The sequence below is a fragment of the Thrips palmi genome, unplaced genomic scaffold, assembly GCF_012932325.1.
Source record: "Thrips palmi isolate BJ-2018 unplaced genomic scaffold, TpBJ-2018v1 HiC_scaffold_17, whole genome shotgun sequence".
Classification (NCBI taxonomy): domain Eukaryota; kingdom Metazoa; phylum Arthropoda; class Insecta; order Thysanoptera; family Thripidae; genus Thrips; species Thrips palmi.
The window spans coordinates 12,781,378-12,800,472 of NW_023144626.1; the positions used below are offsets into that span (position 1 = coordinate 12,781,378).

Consider the following 19,095-nt stretch of genomic DNA (forward strand, 5'->3'; position numbering starts at 1 on the left):
CCCTGGTCAGGTTCGATTATCAGTCAATTGGGTTTTCGCTCGCACACACTGCAAACCTATATGTCTGCCCATGTCTACTTAGTACACACTTACAGGAACTTACCTGGGAAGTAAACACTTAAAATTGCACTCTAAAAACTGAAGTGAGCACTCAGTACAGATGCATACTCAACTGAGTACACATCTACAGATGCACTGTCAGAAAATTCCGAAAAAAATGGAAAAATCATGGAGTTTTTCCGAAACTTCTGCATGGAGCTCTCCATAAATGCAAATTCTGGGCTTTCTCCGAAAAATTTCGGAATTTTGAACAAAAATGCATGCTGCACTATCACAAAAACACGAAAAAAAGGTTTGCAAGCAGTTTAAAATTGAGGGAAGGGTGAACCCCTACTTTTTGAGCTCAGTTTTCATAATATAAAGGGAAAGCTACAGGATATAAGTCAAATGAGCTCGAATGAGGTTGTCCCTTCTTTGACCATTTCAGACCAAAAAAAAGCTTCAGCGAAGTACTCTTTAATATATTTGAGAAAAGACTTCCATTTTACCTCCTATCTGGACCCAAGGAATGCTCCGAAGAACATCTATATAAGCGCTGAGAAAATCTCTCCGAAAAAAATGGAAAATGAATGGAGTCTCCATGAACGTGATTATAGGGTTTTTCTCCATAAAATTTCGGAGCTAATTTCTAACAGTGTAGGAGTACACACCTATAACGTATGCATTTTACGTATGTATTCTGAGCCAAGTATGCATCTCTAGATGAGTACTAAGCTAGGGATGCATCTGAGATGTGTACTCTGCCAGGTATGGATTTTAGGTGTGTACTTGCAAGTATGCATCTGGAAATGCATACTGAGTACTCACTTCATTTTGTAGATCACGCTTGTAGTTTACTGGGCGTAGATTCCTGATGTAAGTGTGTGCTAAGTAGAGAAGATGGAAACAACTTCACACATTTCTTTTACAAAATCGGAACACATTTCACATTCAGGTGTTAAAACCACCGGTGAATATACGAAACGTGTGGCAAAAACGCCTGACATCAGCAACAATCATCGTACACAAAATTTAACAGAGGGTCACCCATCCCAAGAAGACAGTTCGGATTGCAATGCACTGAACACAACTTGCCGACAAAGAAGAGTGTGCCCTCGCGGAAATTACTGCCAATGATCAAGGGTACTTTATTGTATCGGCCGGCCACGAGGAGGTCGTTGGGGTCCTCGGAGAAGAAGGCCGGTTCCCCTCCGTCCGGCGGCTCGACCACGGCACGGCAAGAGAGCTTCGGCACCAGCTGCTTCATGTCCTGCAGCCACACACTAAATTACTACGTACTTTTTAGTACACTGTCACGAAATTCCGAGAAAAATGGGAAAATCATGGAGTTTTTCCGAAACTTGTGTCATGAAGCTCTCCATAAATGCAAATTCTGGGCTTTCTCCGAAAAGTTTCGGAATTTTGAACAAAAATGTATGCTCTACTATCGCGAAAACACGAAAAAAAAGGTTTCCAGCCAGTAAAAAATGAGGGAAAGGTGAACCCCTACTTGTTCGGCTCATTTTTTTATTAGGAAGCTCAGGATAGCGATAGCCTGTTACTCCAGGGTTGGTGAAAATTTTTCGCTGTCTGCTGTCTGTTGTCATCCGTCGTGGGTACACTACCCTCCTGACGGCTGGCCATCGGCTGAGATGCTTGTCCAGCATTATTGAACTGGTATGTCCTTGGCTCGCCCCGAATCTTCACTCATCCTAGTAGGGTGCTTTTATACAAATTAACACCTTAAAAAACGCTTGAAAATGTCGACGTGTTCGCGCAGACCTTCTGTTCTTAAGAAAGAGGGGTCTACGGGAGCTGGATTTTGCTCGCCTTTAGGGACTCGGACAATAAAAACTTACCAGAGAGCGTCAGGATGGTGTTTGCTGTCGATAAGCAACCTTAGCTCTAGAATTCAAGGGGGGTCGAAGGAGTACGTGAGCCCCACACATGCAACACGAAGAAGTCAACCGACTGGAGACCAATGCTTGCGATGGCAGGCATAGCCAGGCTCAAGGTATGTACCACTCTTGTAACCAGTCAGACTAGAGAACTTCAGCAAAGTCCTCTTAACATACGCGTCTGGCGTAAACCTGCCTTGTATATTCATAGGAAAGTAAGGATCAAGAATGGTTTAACCCGAGACCGTCTGCCGTAACAGGCTTCGGAGTGTCTCGACTGCCATGTTCCTCCTAATTTCGCGCCTAGGCGTTACCTTACCATTGAGAACTGGTTGCACTAGCTGCCTTCGGCAGGAACAATGCTTTATCCAAATCACGAATATTTCGTGAAAACGAATTGCATGTGGGGGCTCCGCCCCAGACCCTTTCGGATTCATGATTTTTAATTTTATTACGGAATTTACGACAGATGTTGACCCTTGTAACAGGCTTTTCAACTTGTCGACGGTGGGGGGCTCCGCCCCCCAGACCCCCCTTTCATCCAGACAGGAGGGGTCTACCGACAGAAAACTTGATTTTTCGCCGTTTTTTAGGTGTTTTTCGGCTATAAAAACTGAACCAGTAGAGCTAGGATGGTGAAATTTCGCGTGTGCCGAGCCAAGAACATACCTAATAAGCCTGCTAAATCTCGGCCAGATCGGCCGAGCCGTTCAGAAGGAGTAGTGTACACACGCACACAGACAGACAGACAAAACTTTTCAACCGCACTGGAGTAACAGGCTTCGCTATCGCTCAGGCAATAAGTCAAATGAGCTCGAAGGATGTCCCTTCTTTAACCATTTCAGACTAGAGAATGCTTCAGCAAAGTCCTCTTTAACATATCTGAGAAAAGACATGCATTTTATCTCCAATCAGGACCCAAGTAATGCTCCGAAGAACATCTGTTTAATCCCTGAGAAAATCTCTCCGATAAAAGATGGCAAATGAGAGGAGTCTCCATGAACGTGATTATAGTTATTCTCCATAAAATTTCGGTAGGGGTTCACCTTTCCCTCATTTTTTAAACTGGTTGCAAACCTTTCATTCGTGTTTTCGTGATAGTGAAGCATGCATTTTTGTTCAAAACTCCGAAACTTTTCGGTGAAAGACCAGAATTTGCATTTATGGAGAGCTCCATGCAGAAGTTTCGGAAAAACTCCATGATTTTTCAATTTTTTTCGGAATTTTCTGACAGTGTGTTAGAATTGATAACAGTGCTTTTTAAGTGGTATTTTTCAGCGCTACGCACCGCCGTTTGCTTGAATGCGCGCGCACTCCCGCGCTGTCGCTAGCGCTCTTCCAAACTGTCCTTTATCTTGTATGCTAATATGTTAGGAGCATTAAACTCCTGTCGGATGAAAACAACACATTTCTATATGGATTCCGTGGCGATCCGCAACCCATGCATGCATGCAAGCATCCATGTGCATGGATTAACTTTCCAGACCCGGAGCGCCGCGCTAAAAATACCACTTTGAAAGCACTGCTATCAATTCTGACACATTTCTTAGGGCTAAAAATTTCTTCTGAAGTCATGCCAGATGGAAACAATAGCCGTCTGAGTGGATTCCTTAGCGATCCGCCATGCATGCATGCAAGCAAGCAAACATGCGCATGGTTCAACTTTACAGACCCTACATTCAAACGAATGTGACACAAATTCGTACGTTTTGAAACGCAAGTTCAGTTTCGTGGGCGACATGTCAAAGATCCTAATAATGCACATCCCGACTATTGCTTACTTCGTCTGTCGTCACTTCCGAGTAGGTGCCGGATAAGACGAGGCCTGGTATAGTCCTCAGAAAGTTGACCATGGCCGTCGGGCTGCTACTGCTGGGGCCGCCATACAACTTGATGGCCCTTCGCAGTAGGTCGTAATCCTTGTCTTGGTACACTCCTGACTGGACCGCACCGCTTGATAGTATAGCGCCACTGAACAAACCTTGAGGGGAGGGGTGACAGAGAATGAGCAGCGTCATGCCGACAGTTAAAAGCACTCGTAAGTACTCGATAGGATTTTAGGTGTCGCGGACCCCAATCCGGCCCTCAGACCCAAGACGCAAGGAGCAGCGACGCGGGACGTCCGCCCTCTGCGCAACGGGGCCGCGGTGGAGCACCCCAAGGCCGGGGCGCCAACCATCAGCCTACAGCGAGGCGCCACAGCCAAGGGGTGCAACCCTCCACAACAAGGAACCAGCGGGCCCAGGCCCCAGCGGCCGCGGAGGGGGAGGAGCGGCGGGTGCACCCGCAAAGGGAGAGAAGACCAAACCCGAGATACCTCCAACAGCACCGCGGCCAGCAAGGCAGGGAAGACCTGCGGCAGCAATTGACAAGGAAGCAGGCTATTACCAGGGCTCAAGCCCTCAGGCCTTCTCTGACCCAAAGGGTTTCGGCCCTCAACAAGTAAAACAGGGCGAAAGCCCTATGGACTTAAGCAGAAATTAGGACTGTGTAAAATTACACTAAGCTCATTGTTAAAGAAAAACATAGTTTGACGTTTGATCTCAATTGATCTGATTTTTGACGTTTGATCTCAATTGGTCTGATTTTTGACGTTTGATCTCAATTGGTCTGATTTTTGACGTTTGATCTCAATTGGTCTGATTTATTTAGGGTTGAAGTAAACCCAAATTTATATGTTTAGTTTGTATTCAATTGTATTGTCTATAATTGTCAAGCGTACCAATCTGTACAGTGTTCTTGTAATTATATATAACTCGCGCTGCTCGCTGGGGGCTCCGCCCCCAGACCCCCGCATGTGTGGAGCGCGTGCCGGAGTATTTAGTAAGTCCGTGGTGACCAAAGGCAAATTTTCTTAGGAAGTAAATGTCCTGCTTCTTTGAAAGCTCTATTTAACCGCTTTTGACCATATAATAAGGCTACTTTTACTGCCCAAATACATAGCTTGTATTGCACTGGCTACTGTGGCAGTCAATGGGTGCATACAAGGTCCGGAAAATATTGAAGACTGCTTTGACAAGGATAGAGGTGAAAGGAAAAAAACCTTAGGTCTCTACGACCACTCCTTGACCCCAAACATTTCTATGAGTGAGTGAGTGAGTCAGTGAGTCAGTCAGTCGGATTGGGGCTATATAGGTTCTTGATTGATGAGTGAGGGAGTCAGTCAGTCGGATTTTGGGGCTTTATAGGTTCTTGATGACAATTGATGATTGATTTTGAGGATGTTGCCGGTGACGGGGACCCGATTGCGGCACAGTTTCGGAAACGTCTCGACCAGACCTACCGATGGGGCGAATAAAAATTTTTAGTCGGTCGGTCCCCTTTTTTGAAGATTGAGTGGATTTTGTTGAATTTAGGCCTATTTAATCGTTTTTTTGAGGATGATGCCAGTGACGGAGACCGGATTGCGGCACAGTTTCGGAAATGTCTCGACCAGACCTACCGATGGGGCGAATAAAAATTTTTAGTCGGTCGGTCCCCTTTTTTGAAGATTGAGTGGATTTTGTTGAATTTAGGCCTATTTAATCGTTTTTGAGGATGTTGCCGGTGACGGGGACCCGATTGCGGCACAGTTTCTGAAATGTCTCGACTAGACCTACCGATGGGGCGAATAAAAATTTTTAGTCGGACGATTCCCTTTTTTGAAGATTGAGTGGATTTTGTTAAATTTAGGCCTATTTTATCGTTTTTGAGGATGTTGCCGGTGACAAGAACCCGATTGCGGCACAGTTTCTGAAATGTCTCGACCAGACCTACCGATGGGGTGAATAAAAATTTTTAGTCGGTCGGTCCCCTTTTTTGAAGATAGAGTAGATTTTGTTGAATTTAGGCCTATTTAATCGTTTTTGAGGATGTTGCCGGTGACGGGGACCCGATTGCGGCACAGTTTCGGAAATGTCTCGACCAGACCTACCGATGGGGCGAATAAAAATTTTTAGTCGGTCGGTCCCCTTTTTTGAAGATTGAGTGGATTTTGTTGAATTTAGGCCTATTTAATCGTTTTTTGAGGATGTTGCCAGTGACGGAGACCGGATTGCGGCACAGATTCGGAAATGTCTCGACCAGACCTACCGATGGGGCGAATAAAAATTTCTAGTCGGTCGGTCCCCTTTTTTGAAGATTGAGTAGGTTTGCTCGGAAACGGTGAGAAATTTGTTCCCCTTTTTTGTAGATAAAGTAGGTTTTCTCGGAAACGGTAAGGAATTTTCGACTTTTGGGATTTTTCCCAATTTTCCCATAAAATTTGGAATCGAATGGAAAAAACCGCAAGTCTCTACGACCACTCCTTCACCCCAAACATTTCTATGAGTCAGTGAGTCAGTGAGTCAGTCAGTGAGTCAGTCGGATTGGGGCTTTATAGGTTCTTGATAAATAAGGGTCGCGAGGGAAAGCCATTTGGGGGGAGGAGTGCTGTATCTTAAAGTACTGTAAATAATTGTGACTTCATATAATGAGGTTTATACTTTCAATAAGCTTGACACTAGCGCCCCCAGTGGCGGTCAACCAAAGCACACCCCCACTCCCAGTGGCTCGCCTTCCGCAGAGATTCATTCTACCAGCAAGCCTCGACTTGTCAGTTTGTTCCCCCGTTCTCCTACACACTCAGAAAGGGACTTAACAGTTGTACAAAGTACATTGGAACAGGCATGACGAGTGGAGTGACGTCCAGACCTCGTTCTGGTATGTACAAGTCTCGTTGTACTTTCTGCAATGTCCGCACATTAAAAACAGATTCGCGGATTCGGTGACGTCTTAGCACCAAAACTAGAAAATTACAAGAACAGCGACACCCTGACACCATTCTGTCGGCCCTCTGTTTGTTTCGGCGACGATCGGTCTAGTTTCGGTGGCGCTCGGTCCGTTTCGGAGCACCTACCTCACCAAAACGGCACTGCAGTCACCCTCCCGCCAGCGACTTTTGATCGTCGTAGAATTAGGAGACAAAAACAAGTCAGGGGCTGTCAGTAATCAATCACGTGACTTATCAAAGCGTAACGTTGCCCGCGGGCATGCAACAATACACTATGGTAGAAAAAAGTACGGAAATAGTACGGAACGTGTCTGGTCAAGTTTTGACCTGGACCGTCCGTACCTTGCCAACCACGGAAGTTCTGTACATGTTTGCCGCACCAGTTTACATGAGATCCTTATGGAGACCACAGAGAACCCGTACGGAAGGACCGTATCTTTTCCGTACACTGTCCGTACCAAACCACGGAATTATTTTGCAGTGTTCGTTGTAGTACCATTCACAACTTTTCTTGCAGTGTGCCAAATTTGGCACGAAGATTGCACCTTGTCAATGGGAAGACCCTATAGCTCTTTGACATCCTACCAGCAGACAGCGGTGACAAGACGTGGTAGTGCACGCACGTGGCGCCTGCTGACTCGCCGTAAATGGTGACTCTTGCTGGGTCGCCGCCAAAAATCCGTATGTTTTGCTGCACCCATCGGAGAGCTTGCACCTGGTCCTTGAGTCCTGCATTGCCGGGAGCATCCGATGTGTTGCTGCTAAGGAAACCTGAGGCAGACGGACGCATGTGCCAGATTTATCCGCAAACCTCATATAAGTTGCTGCCCTTGCTTAAATGGGCCTTCAGATTAATTTTTATTCTACTGTTTGCGAAATCAATGGTTCAAAGTGAGATCTTACACTAAAAGCTCAAGAATTGAATGGGATTTAACTCTTCTTTTATGGCCAACTTCCGAATCAACTCAACTTTTTGCAACTTGACTTTTCTTGATGTTCAGAGTGAGCTCCAACCACTTGATTTATGGCACCGTCGTTCAGGACACATGTGTTTTGATGAAATTAAGAAGTTATTACATGGGCAAACTGAACATGCACCAAAATGTTGGAAAGCAGCAATGCACCACCAGGGGGCGGCAACGGCCTAGGAAGCGCGTGAAGCCATGCGCGAGGGAGGTGCAGGGGTTGCTTATTTTGCTTCGATTGGAAGATCTAGCCCGTTGATTGCAAAACGCTTTGCGCAGATCAAAAGAGCACAAAATTTAAGGTGCATTAGGCCTAGAAGACTGCCCGATACTTCCAATTCAACCGAACACAAGGGCGGAATCATTTACTTCAACATGGCGCATTCGAGTTTTTCCTGAATTTTATGATTTCTCGTGTTTTTCAGTGATTTTACTGCACCTTAATAGAAAGTCAGAGGGGAGTTTCGAGAAGAGCAATTAGCTTAATGCACCCTAAGTTTCAAGCACTTTCCTTTGGTGCAAAGCGTTTTGAAAAACACTGTCTAGATTTCATGATCTCGAACAAGTTCGCAACCTCTGCGCTGACGGCGCGAGCATCGCTTCACGCTCTCCCGAGGCCGTTGCCACCCCCTGGCACCACCTGTTAAAAAGGGAGTGCAGAAAAGTATTCCCAAAGGGTCTGAGTTCACGATGATCCGTAGTGATCTTGTTGGGCCAATTAGAGTTGCCAATGTTTTTGCCAAAGTTTGCCAAGCTTCGAAGAATCGCCAAATTTTAGCGATACTTTCGTTCGTGTCGGTGATACTCAATCGTATCGCCAAAAAGATTCTTTTGGATTTGGAGCGGGATGTCTAGCGCAGGCGCAGGGGCCTTTAGAAGGCAAGCGAGCACCGCATGCCGCCACAGGGCAACGTAAGTAGCTGTAAAGGACAGGCGCGAATTGTCAGCACTGGCGCAGCATTGCGAAGCGTTACAAGCTATGGTCTGGCGTGCACCTAAGTTAACTTTGTTACTGAATTATTACACACATATCATCTTACGATGGTGACGCGAACGTAACATACGCTGAAATCAAAACATGCGTATTACGCTGAAATGTCATCGTACTACAATCGCAACCAACGTACCTTACGTTGACATTCGTGCGTATTATGCAGGTTAGAAATTGGTCGTACCTTACGATGGAAAATCATCGTATTACGCACGAAAACCAACGGAAGATGATAAGCGTGTACATTTTTGGTAATTTTCACTTAGATTTACTGAGGGCTATAGGTAGGGGCAAAAAGCCAAAGCTGCCTTAAACTTTATGTTATCCCGAGAAGTGCATAGCGTTTGCCAGGCAGAGGTTTGGTTTCAATACTCTCGAAGAAGTTCGTAACCCTTGCAACGTGAACCACGTTTCCACGTTTGGTGTGGTCTAGACCACGTTTCGTGTGGTTTTTCCACGCAATGACCACACCAAACGCACTAAACGTGGTCTGGCGACACCAACTGGTGCGGTCAAAACGGCACCCATTTGACCACACCAGTGGGTGCGGTATAGACCACATTTGGTTATTCAGTGTAGCACCGACCATTCGCAGCTCGATTCGCAGTGAACAGCAGTAGAGGAACTAAATTTCACGAGACATAGCTCTGACGTAAGATGCGGCCCTTGCTTTGTCAGTAAGAACTCCCCGCTTACCGAATATTCCCAGGCGGTAGTTAGGAACGACAACGACGAGGCCGCGGTCCATCAGGTAGTCGGGGCCGTACATGTTCCTGGTGCCAGTGCCTACTATAAGCCCCCCACCGTGGAAGAAGACGAGGACGGGCAGCAAGGACTGGGCCGGCAGCTCAGCCTGCACAGTTTTGACGCAGTGTCACCTTGTCGTTGGTTACCTTCGCTAACTTTAAAAACTTGAATCAAGGTCTCAAGGTTGACGTTAATGATAAGGTATTACCGTGGAAGCAGACCATAACGCGACATGGATGAAAGGCAATAGTCGAATATCACAGTCAGAATTTGACATGATAATAGTTCTGAACTAATTCGCAATGCATTGGCGTTCCCAGATCGCAATTTGTACTGCTTGGTTTCACTTTGGAATGAGGGGAGGGATTGGGTTCCGGTGGAACGGAAGTCAAATTGACGGTTGTAGGTGTCAACCTCCAAGTCTGGCTTCAGGTTGTATCTTAAAGAGTCGGCCACAAACATTCTTCAGTTACCAGAGAATAACCGCAACGCTCTAATTACATTTCAGAGATGATGGCTTCGATGCAACGTCATGGCAGTATACACTCTCAGCACCTACTGACCATGTCGTCATTAACCAGGTACTATTGCCTACAAAAATAAAAGAAGAAATTTCTTCTTATATATACATACAGGGTGAGTTTCCTCAATGTGTCAATAATTTGCAGGCAGTTTGGGCATCCCTAAAGGACCATTTTTCGCCAGTGAACTAGTGGGCGCAAACGTCTAGGTACGGAGATGATTGGTGTTTTGTAATTGGATTTTGCGCCTACGAGGTAGGCACCCGGTGCCACTGAGGGCGGCAGGACCTGTCGAGGGGGTGTCGCGGGACTAGCAGTACTCGCGGGAGTGCCGGGTGATTCCGTGCGTAGGGGGTCATTTCAGGTCACCGTGGCCTTGCGCCTGAACTAAGGGTGATTTGGTAGCTAGGGCAATTCAAATTTGTTTTACTAAATGAAGACCATGTCCTCATGTGGATAAGTCAATCTAACTTTTGTTTTTCTAGGTTTTGTAAGCTGCTAAAGTGTCGTTTTGTAAGTTCCGTCATGGTCACCAACAACTATAAGACAACATTGCCATGCTGTAGTATATGACTGAGCCACATCAAAAGAAACCTGGCTATTTCACTCTCTTCCCTGACTTATTCTTCACAAAAATACGGAAGGTGACCTTTGTATCATCACTTGTTGAACCCGAAACAGCCTATGGGAAAATGTCCACCGTGTGACCATGTGACCTATGCTGCTTTCACAACTGACGGTCTACTGGGGTTCCTTTTCGTTTAAGAACCTCGCGACCACTTGGGATCGAAAGAACATAAAAAAACGCTGCCAGAAGCCCGTGCCCGCGGGACCTGGGGCGGTCAAACGACGCTTCCAGGCCGTCAGAATTGTTAAAAACGGTAAGGGTGTAAAAATAGATGTAAATTCCGTTTCGGGCCGTAGCTCCTCCATCTGAGGGAGAAAGTTCCCACAACCTCCGCTGAAAAACGCTATTTGGGATGCTCAAAATGACACCGTCAACAGTTTTTACCTATCTTGTAACCCAGCGGGTCAGGAGACTAAACACTTCGCTTTGTAAATTCCGCAATCTGTAAATTCCGTCATTATTTCTGTAAATTCCGCCGTATTTCATAGGGATGAAATTAAAAGTCAACTTGTAGCGCTGCCACGCTCAGAGGGATACTGTGGGGTACTATGTATGCCATCTACACCAAATTTAGCCCCTAAAGTTGAACTTTAAAAAAAATACGATTTCAAGAAATCCTAGGAGTCACGAAGTCAATTTGATTATTGTGTAAGAGTGTGGAGGAAGAAAAGAAGTGGTGTTGTGAAGTCGTGGCTCAGGGGACTACCAATGGCAGTGGTACCAATGTGGTCGATGTGCCACCCGTCGAAATTTAAACTTGACAATAGAAATCAAAATGCTGGTAAATTCAAAAAATTCCAATGCTAATGTATTCCGCAGTGTTCTAACAATGGAACTTCTTTAAAGTCCATCATTATTAAAATGTTCTTGGCAGAAAGAAGGCAGTAAATTTATTTTCACGGGTTGGCAACTAGTTTCTCGGCGTCTGCGCCCTTGCGAAAATCGCGAAGCTGAAAGCACCAGCAGTCGCGCATTAAAACTGCCCATCCATTGTTGCTGACGTTGAATTGTTTGGCTTGTTTCAAAAGGCTGTGGTTCTCTAGTCATGTTTTCTTCAATTCTGTGTAATAGTTCTCCCTTACAACGTATCAACACCACGACGGTTGGTTTGACAAACTTCATAAACTCGGGAGGGATGGTTTCGAAACGCGGGTGAGTCTTGTTCGAGGAACATGAGCACTGCAAGTCGCGAGGTGGAGCGAAGTGGTCCTAGTGCTAACTGAATTACAACAACAACAAAATTGTTTTATTGACAGAAAAAAAGGAATATTTGAGAAACTATATGTCAGAAAAAAAGAACTTTTGTATGGCTAATTTTCTGTGAATATTTTTTTAGAAAGTCATCGCACAAAAATTGAAAATTTGTTTTATATGATTTTTCAAAAGCAGGAAACAAAGAAAAAACAAGAAAGAGAGCAAAATTAATACAGATTTCAAATGCTACAGTTGGTTAAACTGTTAAACAGGTTGCAAACCTACTGCGCATGTCCAAAAACACTCCAATCAAGAAGTATTACCGTAAACCGGGGTAACTTGAGACAATATTTCACGTTTTTTGGACCGTGTGTCCACAACACTTCTCTCACCAACCTGAATCCCAACTATGTTTAATTTCACATGTTAACATTCGGTTTGGACCCCATGAAGTTTTTGGGGGTCACCTAAAATGAGAGTAATGGGCCTCTAAAGTTGTCTCAAGTTACCCCGTCATTTGGGGTAACTTGAGACACACCTAGTTTTTACTTTGCTTTTTGACGGAAGTGGGGTTTTTGCCAGTCCATACTGATTTTCTGAGACATTTAACTTATTTTCAATGAAAAGAACTACTTGTGGAATATATTAGAAGATTTTTGATCCTTATATTAAGATTTTTCCATCAAAGTAACATTTGGTAATTTGAGGGATAACGGCACTTCAGAATCGCAACGATTCTCCCATTTCACATCCAACCCTGTCAACTAAGTACAGCGATTCTCTCATTTCGCATCCAACCCTGACACCTGCTAAGACATTTTTCTTTATTTCTACGTACACAAGTCCATTCCTGCAAAGGTATATAGTCTTAGTCAATTTTTAAAATTTATTCAAAATCCTTTAACTATTTTTAGTTGTTTTTCTTCGAAAAATCGACGGTTCTTGGGCTATAAGTTGTCCGATTTCAATGACATTTAGCTCGTTGGAAAGGTAATCAAATTCTCCATCTTTTGAAACTTCAAGATTTATTATGTCTCATCTGGTCCGTGAGTAGTTGAGAAAACACTCCAACTTTAAGCTGCATATCCACTTGGAACCCTCTACACTGTCTAAAAAAGTGATTCCTGATCAAATGCGGCTTAGTTTTGATCTTAGAACGGAGAGGTCCGTTACTTTAAACCACCCTGTAGTACAAGGAGGTCCAAGTGTCAAGTTACGCCACTCAACTCCCGTCCAATTCAATGAAATTTGGTGTCTCAAGTTACCCCGCACAGTTACCATTTTCTATGAAAGTCACTCGATGAATGATGGGTGTCCCTCAAAACCAATGCTGCATTTAGAATGTTAAAATAATAGGATTGAAAGATACTACGGCCAATTGGGTCTCAGCAAGACGTGTTTCGAGTACCAAGGGAGACTTATAACACTTCTCTAAATTTGTTAAATTTACCAAAATTGAAAAATCGTTATAGAACTGACCAGCTTGGTCCTAACCCGCCATTCAAACGCTTAATCGTCTTTCCAAACAAGTATGAAAAAAAGTGCTGGGGCAGTTTTGACCTCGGAATGTGCTGAGCCAGTTGGCAGCTCCAAAAAGGTGGAAAAGCAGAAGTGTCTCAAGTTACCCTTGCTGTCTCAAGTTACCCCGGTTTACGGTATTGGATAGTTTTACCCGAAAAACTGCGTTCGAACCGACACCAATTCTATTGTTGCATTTTGTCTACCTGCAGTCAAAGAAATTTTTCATTTCGAACGTGCTGATTTCTGCTTTTGGAGTAAGCTGTACAGACCCAAAAAGAAGCTCGGCTATTGGTCCGCCCCGGCTCGGCTCCCCCCACTCCCTTTTTTTTTCCTTTGACGAGTCGAGTTTTGCCATGGAAACGGCGATTTTGACAGCAAATTTCTCAAAATTGGCCACCAACTTTTTAACCAGATTTCAGCATGAGAATCAGCGTTCAAAGTTCTACAAGTCTGCAAAGTCTCATTAAAATCGTATAGAAAATTTCCGAAATGCATAAAGGGCCACACAAATTGAATCTCGGGCCGGCTGAATCCTGGGTATACTATAAGGCTACTTCGTGCCTAAAAATTGGTACATCCAAAATGACCCTCTACGCACGGAATCACCCTGCCACTGATCTCGCGGAAGTATCTGAGGAATCCCGCCACCCTCGCAAAGACAGCCGTGAGATCCACTGTAACGGGGGCCACCATGACAGCCTCTTCAGACCCGCGGCAACCCCTCCAAAAAGACATTTGCAAGGTCCGCCGCACCCCTACGAGACTCGAAGCACCCCTCCTAGACCCGCGACACCCCCACGCGGGGTCCTGCGACCATCAGTGGCTGAGGGTGCCTACCTCGCAGGCGCGAAGGCCAATTACAAAACACCTATTATCTCCGTACTTAGACGTTTGCGCCCACTAGTTCATTGGTAGAAAATGATCGCCTTGGGGTGCCCAAACTACCTACAAATTATTGACACATTGAGAAAACTCACCCTGTATGTAAATTTACTGCATAAAATTGTTTAGGAATTTGCTTTGAATAAGTAGTAACAAATATGTAAATAGTAATTGCAAAAGTGAAAAGTACGTATTATAGTTGCACAAATTACTAGATGTGCGACTGACTACATGTCAATACCATAAGTCAATACCAAATCTGAGAGTAAAATAAAATATTCTAAAAAGTGTACAAGGGTCTAAAGACTTGGCCCTCAGGGAGCCACCTCTGGCTGAGGAAGTTCCAGCTCAGGAAGTTTGCTTCCCCTGTTTTGGATCTTCTATTTAAGGAAAATTGCAATGTGGAAGAAATCAAACAGAAATAGGTCAAAAGTCCGTACTAGGTCCAGATTTCTTGGTTCTGCTCTACAAATCCAAATGCGTTATTGTACGCTCTACCTGTACCATGCCTGCATGAACGCTCTTAGCTAGCGCATACTTGCCAAGCATGCACTTGCTAGTGCATACATGCCATGTACACGCCTCCTGATGCAGACAACTCCCTATCCCTTATGCACTAGATGCATGCTCCAGTACGCGTGTACTTGGCATGTATGCAAAGTGCATGCTTGGCAGGCATGCGCTAGCCGGAGCGTGCTTGCAGGCATGCTCCAGGTAGAGCATACAATGTACGCTTTTGGCTTTGTAGAGTGGGGGTGAGTATCCGCGCATTTCGTCCATAGTTTAGATCATTTCATTCAGAATATAGTCGTAAGTTGTGGAATGAAGATTTTGCACCAAAACTGAGTTGTTTTTTACTTATCCGATCGACAGTCCTAATTTGGAATGCCAACGACCAACAAAAGTGCCACTGTTAAAAAAATTTAATTACATTTTCATTACATGGTAGTGAAGCTATACTATGTAATTAAAGTTTTCATTACATATATGTTATTAAAATTTTCATTACGGTGTAATGAACGAATGTAATGAAAATTTTAATGACAAAAACGTAATGAAAATGGTCAAAGTTGACGCAAATTGCGCAACTTTTCGATTCGATTTGACATAGGTTGGAGTGAAGTCACGATGACTCTGATAGCAGAGAAGAGGTAAAAATTGAGTGACCCAGGACAACTTGGGTCTAAGGCAGGTAAGTTGCCTGAATAGGGGAGATCGGGGCCTGACCCTACCAAACGGCAGCCCGTAGACGCCTTCGAGCAACAACAGGAAAACCTATTTGGTCACTTCAAATATCGCTCTTTTTCCCCAAACTCTTCGCCGTTAGTTAAACAATCCACCACTTCGCATGAAACACGGATAAATTTCAGAATATCTCCTCACGTTTTAATATTTTAACACAAAATACAGAGTTGAGAATGATCCCCGTGTACCATGCGACACCTAGCGGCAGACTTGCGAATGACAGATTTGGCATATGACGCCGTAATAGACGCTTGTACGAGAAAAATTGATGTTAACGGCCAATAGAAGGCTAAATTAGTTTGAGGAAGCTTAACTTAGATCCTGGACAAACCTAAAAAATTTCAGTCATGCTTAAATATTTTTGAAAATTTTAATGACATGTAATGAAAATTTCATGACAAGCTGCATAATGTAATGAAACTTTCATTACATGGCTAATGTCATTAAACTTAATGACCGAGGTAATGAAATTTTCATTACAATGTAATGAACGTGGAGATGTAATTAAAAATAATGACATTTAATGAAAAATAATGTCACAAATGTCATTAAATTTCATTCATTTTTAACAGTGTGGCGTCAGACTGAAGTAGGACTGACGTAGTGCCATTCTTACGTTAGTCCGACCCGATTCTGTGATTCCGGTTCCCGAAAAGGAATCTGACATCGATGGTCAGAGAAACGACGGTACAGCCTCCAACTAAACAGACTCTTTTCACTTGCCTGAGGAGTGTAGACGTTGAGGACAAGACAATCCTCGGCCACATTGAAGTCCGTCAACTTGCCTCTAGTTAAGACACCGGGTAGCGCTCCTACAACGGTCTGCGCCGTATCTGCTTGCTTATCGATTGAGTGGTTCATGTTTCCAAAAAGAAAATGACTGCATTTAATTAACGCCGAACACTTCGCTTTGTATGTCAGTGGGCGGTAAAGAAGGCCATCGCCACAGTTCCAGGCAGGTGAAAATGCTAGGCGTTCATGTCTACTTAGTACACTTACAAAAGCAAAATACATGCTTGCCAAGTACACACTTGCAAACGCCTTGGGCAAGCATGCGTTTGCAAGTGTGTACTTGGCCAAGCATGAGTAAGTAGAGAGTTAGGTTTGTAGTGCAGTTCAATTTTTGACGAAGCTTGAACTTCGATTGGCAGCTGCTCCACTCCCCGACGTCTGATCGACGCCATTCTGTGCTTAAAATGCTTCTTTCCTGAAGGTCTTACGACATAAAAATGTTTGGGCAACGTGGAACATCTTGCATAAAAGAAATCGCACGAGTCAATTTTCAGACCTAAGGTAAAAGGTCAAACTCTGGGTCACTTTTTTGAAAAAGGGATATTTAATATATTAATTTTGAACAAGTAGCTATAGTATCTTTGGACGTTTAAATATGATCTCTTGACTACGTTTTGCAGCATAGCAGCCCCGTCTGTCGCCCTCGCCCTCGTTTACTGAGCTACGAGCTACGGCCGTCCTAAGAACAGGCTGTTTTGGCCCACAATTGATTTTTGGAACCTATTGTGGGTCAGCTATTTTTGAAGCTACCCGCGCGCCAAGCCTTGCACAACTTTTGCCAGACCAGACATAGGTTGACGTGTAGTCTTTCACCTGTTCTATGTTTGAAAAACATCCCCCCCTTTTTTCTTGCCCACGGATAGGTTTAATTTTCCGTTGAATTTTGAAGGTCTTTATTTGATGCCCGATGGGTGGCGTTGTGGTCGATGCTCAGCCATCCGCGCTAGCTGACAAAGGAAGGTCGAGGAAAGACCCATACCGAATTTGAAATCAATTTGCTCATTCATGGATTTGTAGCGACCCGTCAAACAAAATCTCCCACAATTGATTCGTGATCCACAATTGATTTTTTACCTTAATCTGTGTATTGCCCCCTGAAACGTATTCGCACAATTTGGTACTGTCTAACAATGTGCAACATGCGAACCTTTCCGTCCAAATTTGTTCGCAGAAAAGCACAAGTTCGTGGAAATTTGCGTTCAAATTTGAACGAAAAGCACGCATGCTCCAAATTGTGAGAACACGAAGGAAAATTGTTCGAAGGAATTTAGTGTGTGTCCCCGTGCACCACAAAATCAAATGTGTGCTTAGCATACAGCTGTGGGAGTGTACTTGCAAGTACACATCTATAGGTGTGTACTTGGCAAGCATACATCTATAGATGTGTACTCGCGCTGCTCGCTGGGGGCTCCGCCCCCAGACCCCCGCATGCACTGCAAAGCTAGTGGTAAGTTTACTTGCCGCAAATTTGGCAAGCCGTTTTGAATGCCAAAATTTGGCAAGCTTTGGTCGGCAATCTTCATAAGCTTGCCAGATTTTGGCAAGCTGGGGAGTACTTCCGGGCCAAGCTTGCCAACTTTTGGCATTCAAAGGTCTATTTAACAGCTTTTGACCATATAATTAAGCTACTTTTACTGCCCAAATAGATAGCTTGTGTTGCATTGGCTACTGTGGCAGTCAATGGGTGCATACAAGGTCCGGAAAATATTGAATACTGCTTTGACAAGGATAGAGGTGAATGGAAAAAACCGCAAGTCTCTACGACCACTCCTTGACCCCAAACATTTCTATGAGTGAGTCAGTGAGTGAGTCGCAGTCAGTCAGTCGGATTGGGGCTATATAGATTCTTGATGATGATGATTTACCCAAATGCCGGTGGCGGGGACCCGACTGCTGCAGTTTCGGAAATTCTCGACCAGACCTACCGATGGGGCGAATAAAATTTTTTAGTCATTCGGTCCCCTTTTTAGAAGATTGAGTAGGTTTGCTCGGAAACGGTGAGAAATTTTCAACTTTTGGGATATTTCCCTATTTTCCCATTAAATTTGGAATCGAATGGAAAAAGCCGCAAGTCTCTACGACTACTCTTAACCCCAAACATTTCTATGAGTGAGTGAGTCAGTGGATGAGTCAGTGAGTCAGTCAGTTGGATTGGGGCTATATAGGTTCTTAATAAAAGAGGGAGTCAGTCAGTCGGATTTTGCGGCTATGTAGGTTCTAGATGATAATTGATGATTGATTTTGAGTATGTTGCCGGTGACGGGGACCCGATTGCGGCAGTTTCGGAAATGTCTCGACCAGACCTACCGATGGGGCGAATAAAAATTTTAGTCGGTCGGTCTCCTTTTTTGAAGATTGAGTGGATTTTGTTGAATTTAGGCCCATTTAATCGTTTTTGAAGATGTTGCCGGTGACGGGGACCCGATTGCGGCACAGTTTCTGAAAATGTCTCGACCAGACCTACCGATGGGGCGAATAAAAATTTTTAGTCGGTCGGTCCCCTTTTTTGAAGATTGAGTGGATTTTGTTGAATTTAGGTCTATTTAATCGTTTTTGAGGATGTTGCCGGTGACGGGGACCCGATTGCGGCACAGTTTCGGAAATGTCTCGACCAGACCTACCGATGGGGCGAATAAAAATTTTTAGTCGGTCGGTCCCCTTTTATGAAGATTGAGTGGATTTTGTTGAATCTAGGCCTATTTAATCGTTTTTGAGGATGTTGCCGGTGACGGGGACCCGATTGCGGCACAGTTTCGGAAATGTCTCGACCAGACCTACCGATGGGGCGAATAAAAATTTTTAGTCGGTCGGTCCCCTTTTTTGAAGATTGAGTGGATTTTGTTGAATTTAGGCCTATTTAATCGTTTTTTTGAGGATGTTGCCGGTGACGGAGACCCGATTGCGGCACAGTTTTGGAAATGT

The 19,095-nt window shown here is 44.4% G+C and overlaps 1 protein-coding gene across 1 annotated transcript; it reads right to left on the bottom strand.

Annotated features, from left to right (window-relative positions):
* Nucleotides 1-926: 926 nt before the first annotated feature.
* Nucleotides 927-9,482, bottom strand: LOC117643338 (juvenile hormone esterase-like). The gene is made up of 5 exons (XM_034382184.1): nucleotides 9,340-9,482; nucleotides 7,273-7,458; nucleotides 3,719-3,918; nucleotides 1,135-1,309; nucleotides 927-1,039 (listed from the first exon to the last, which is right to left on the bottom strand). The coding sequence occupies exons 1-5, from the start codon at nucleotides 9,410-9,412 to the stop codon at nucleotides 927-929; spliced, it is 747 nt and encodes a 248-aa protein (XP_034238075.1). The 5' UTR covers nucleotides 9,413-9,482.
* Nucleotides 9,483-19,095: the final 9,613 nt, after the last annotated feature.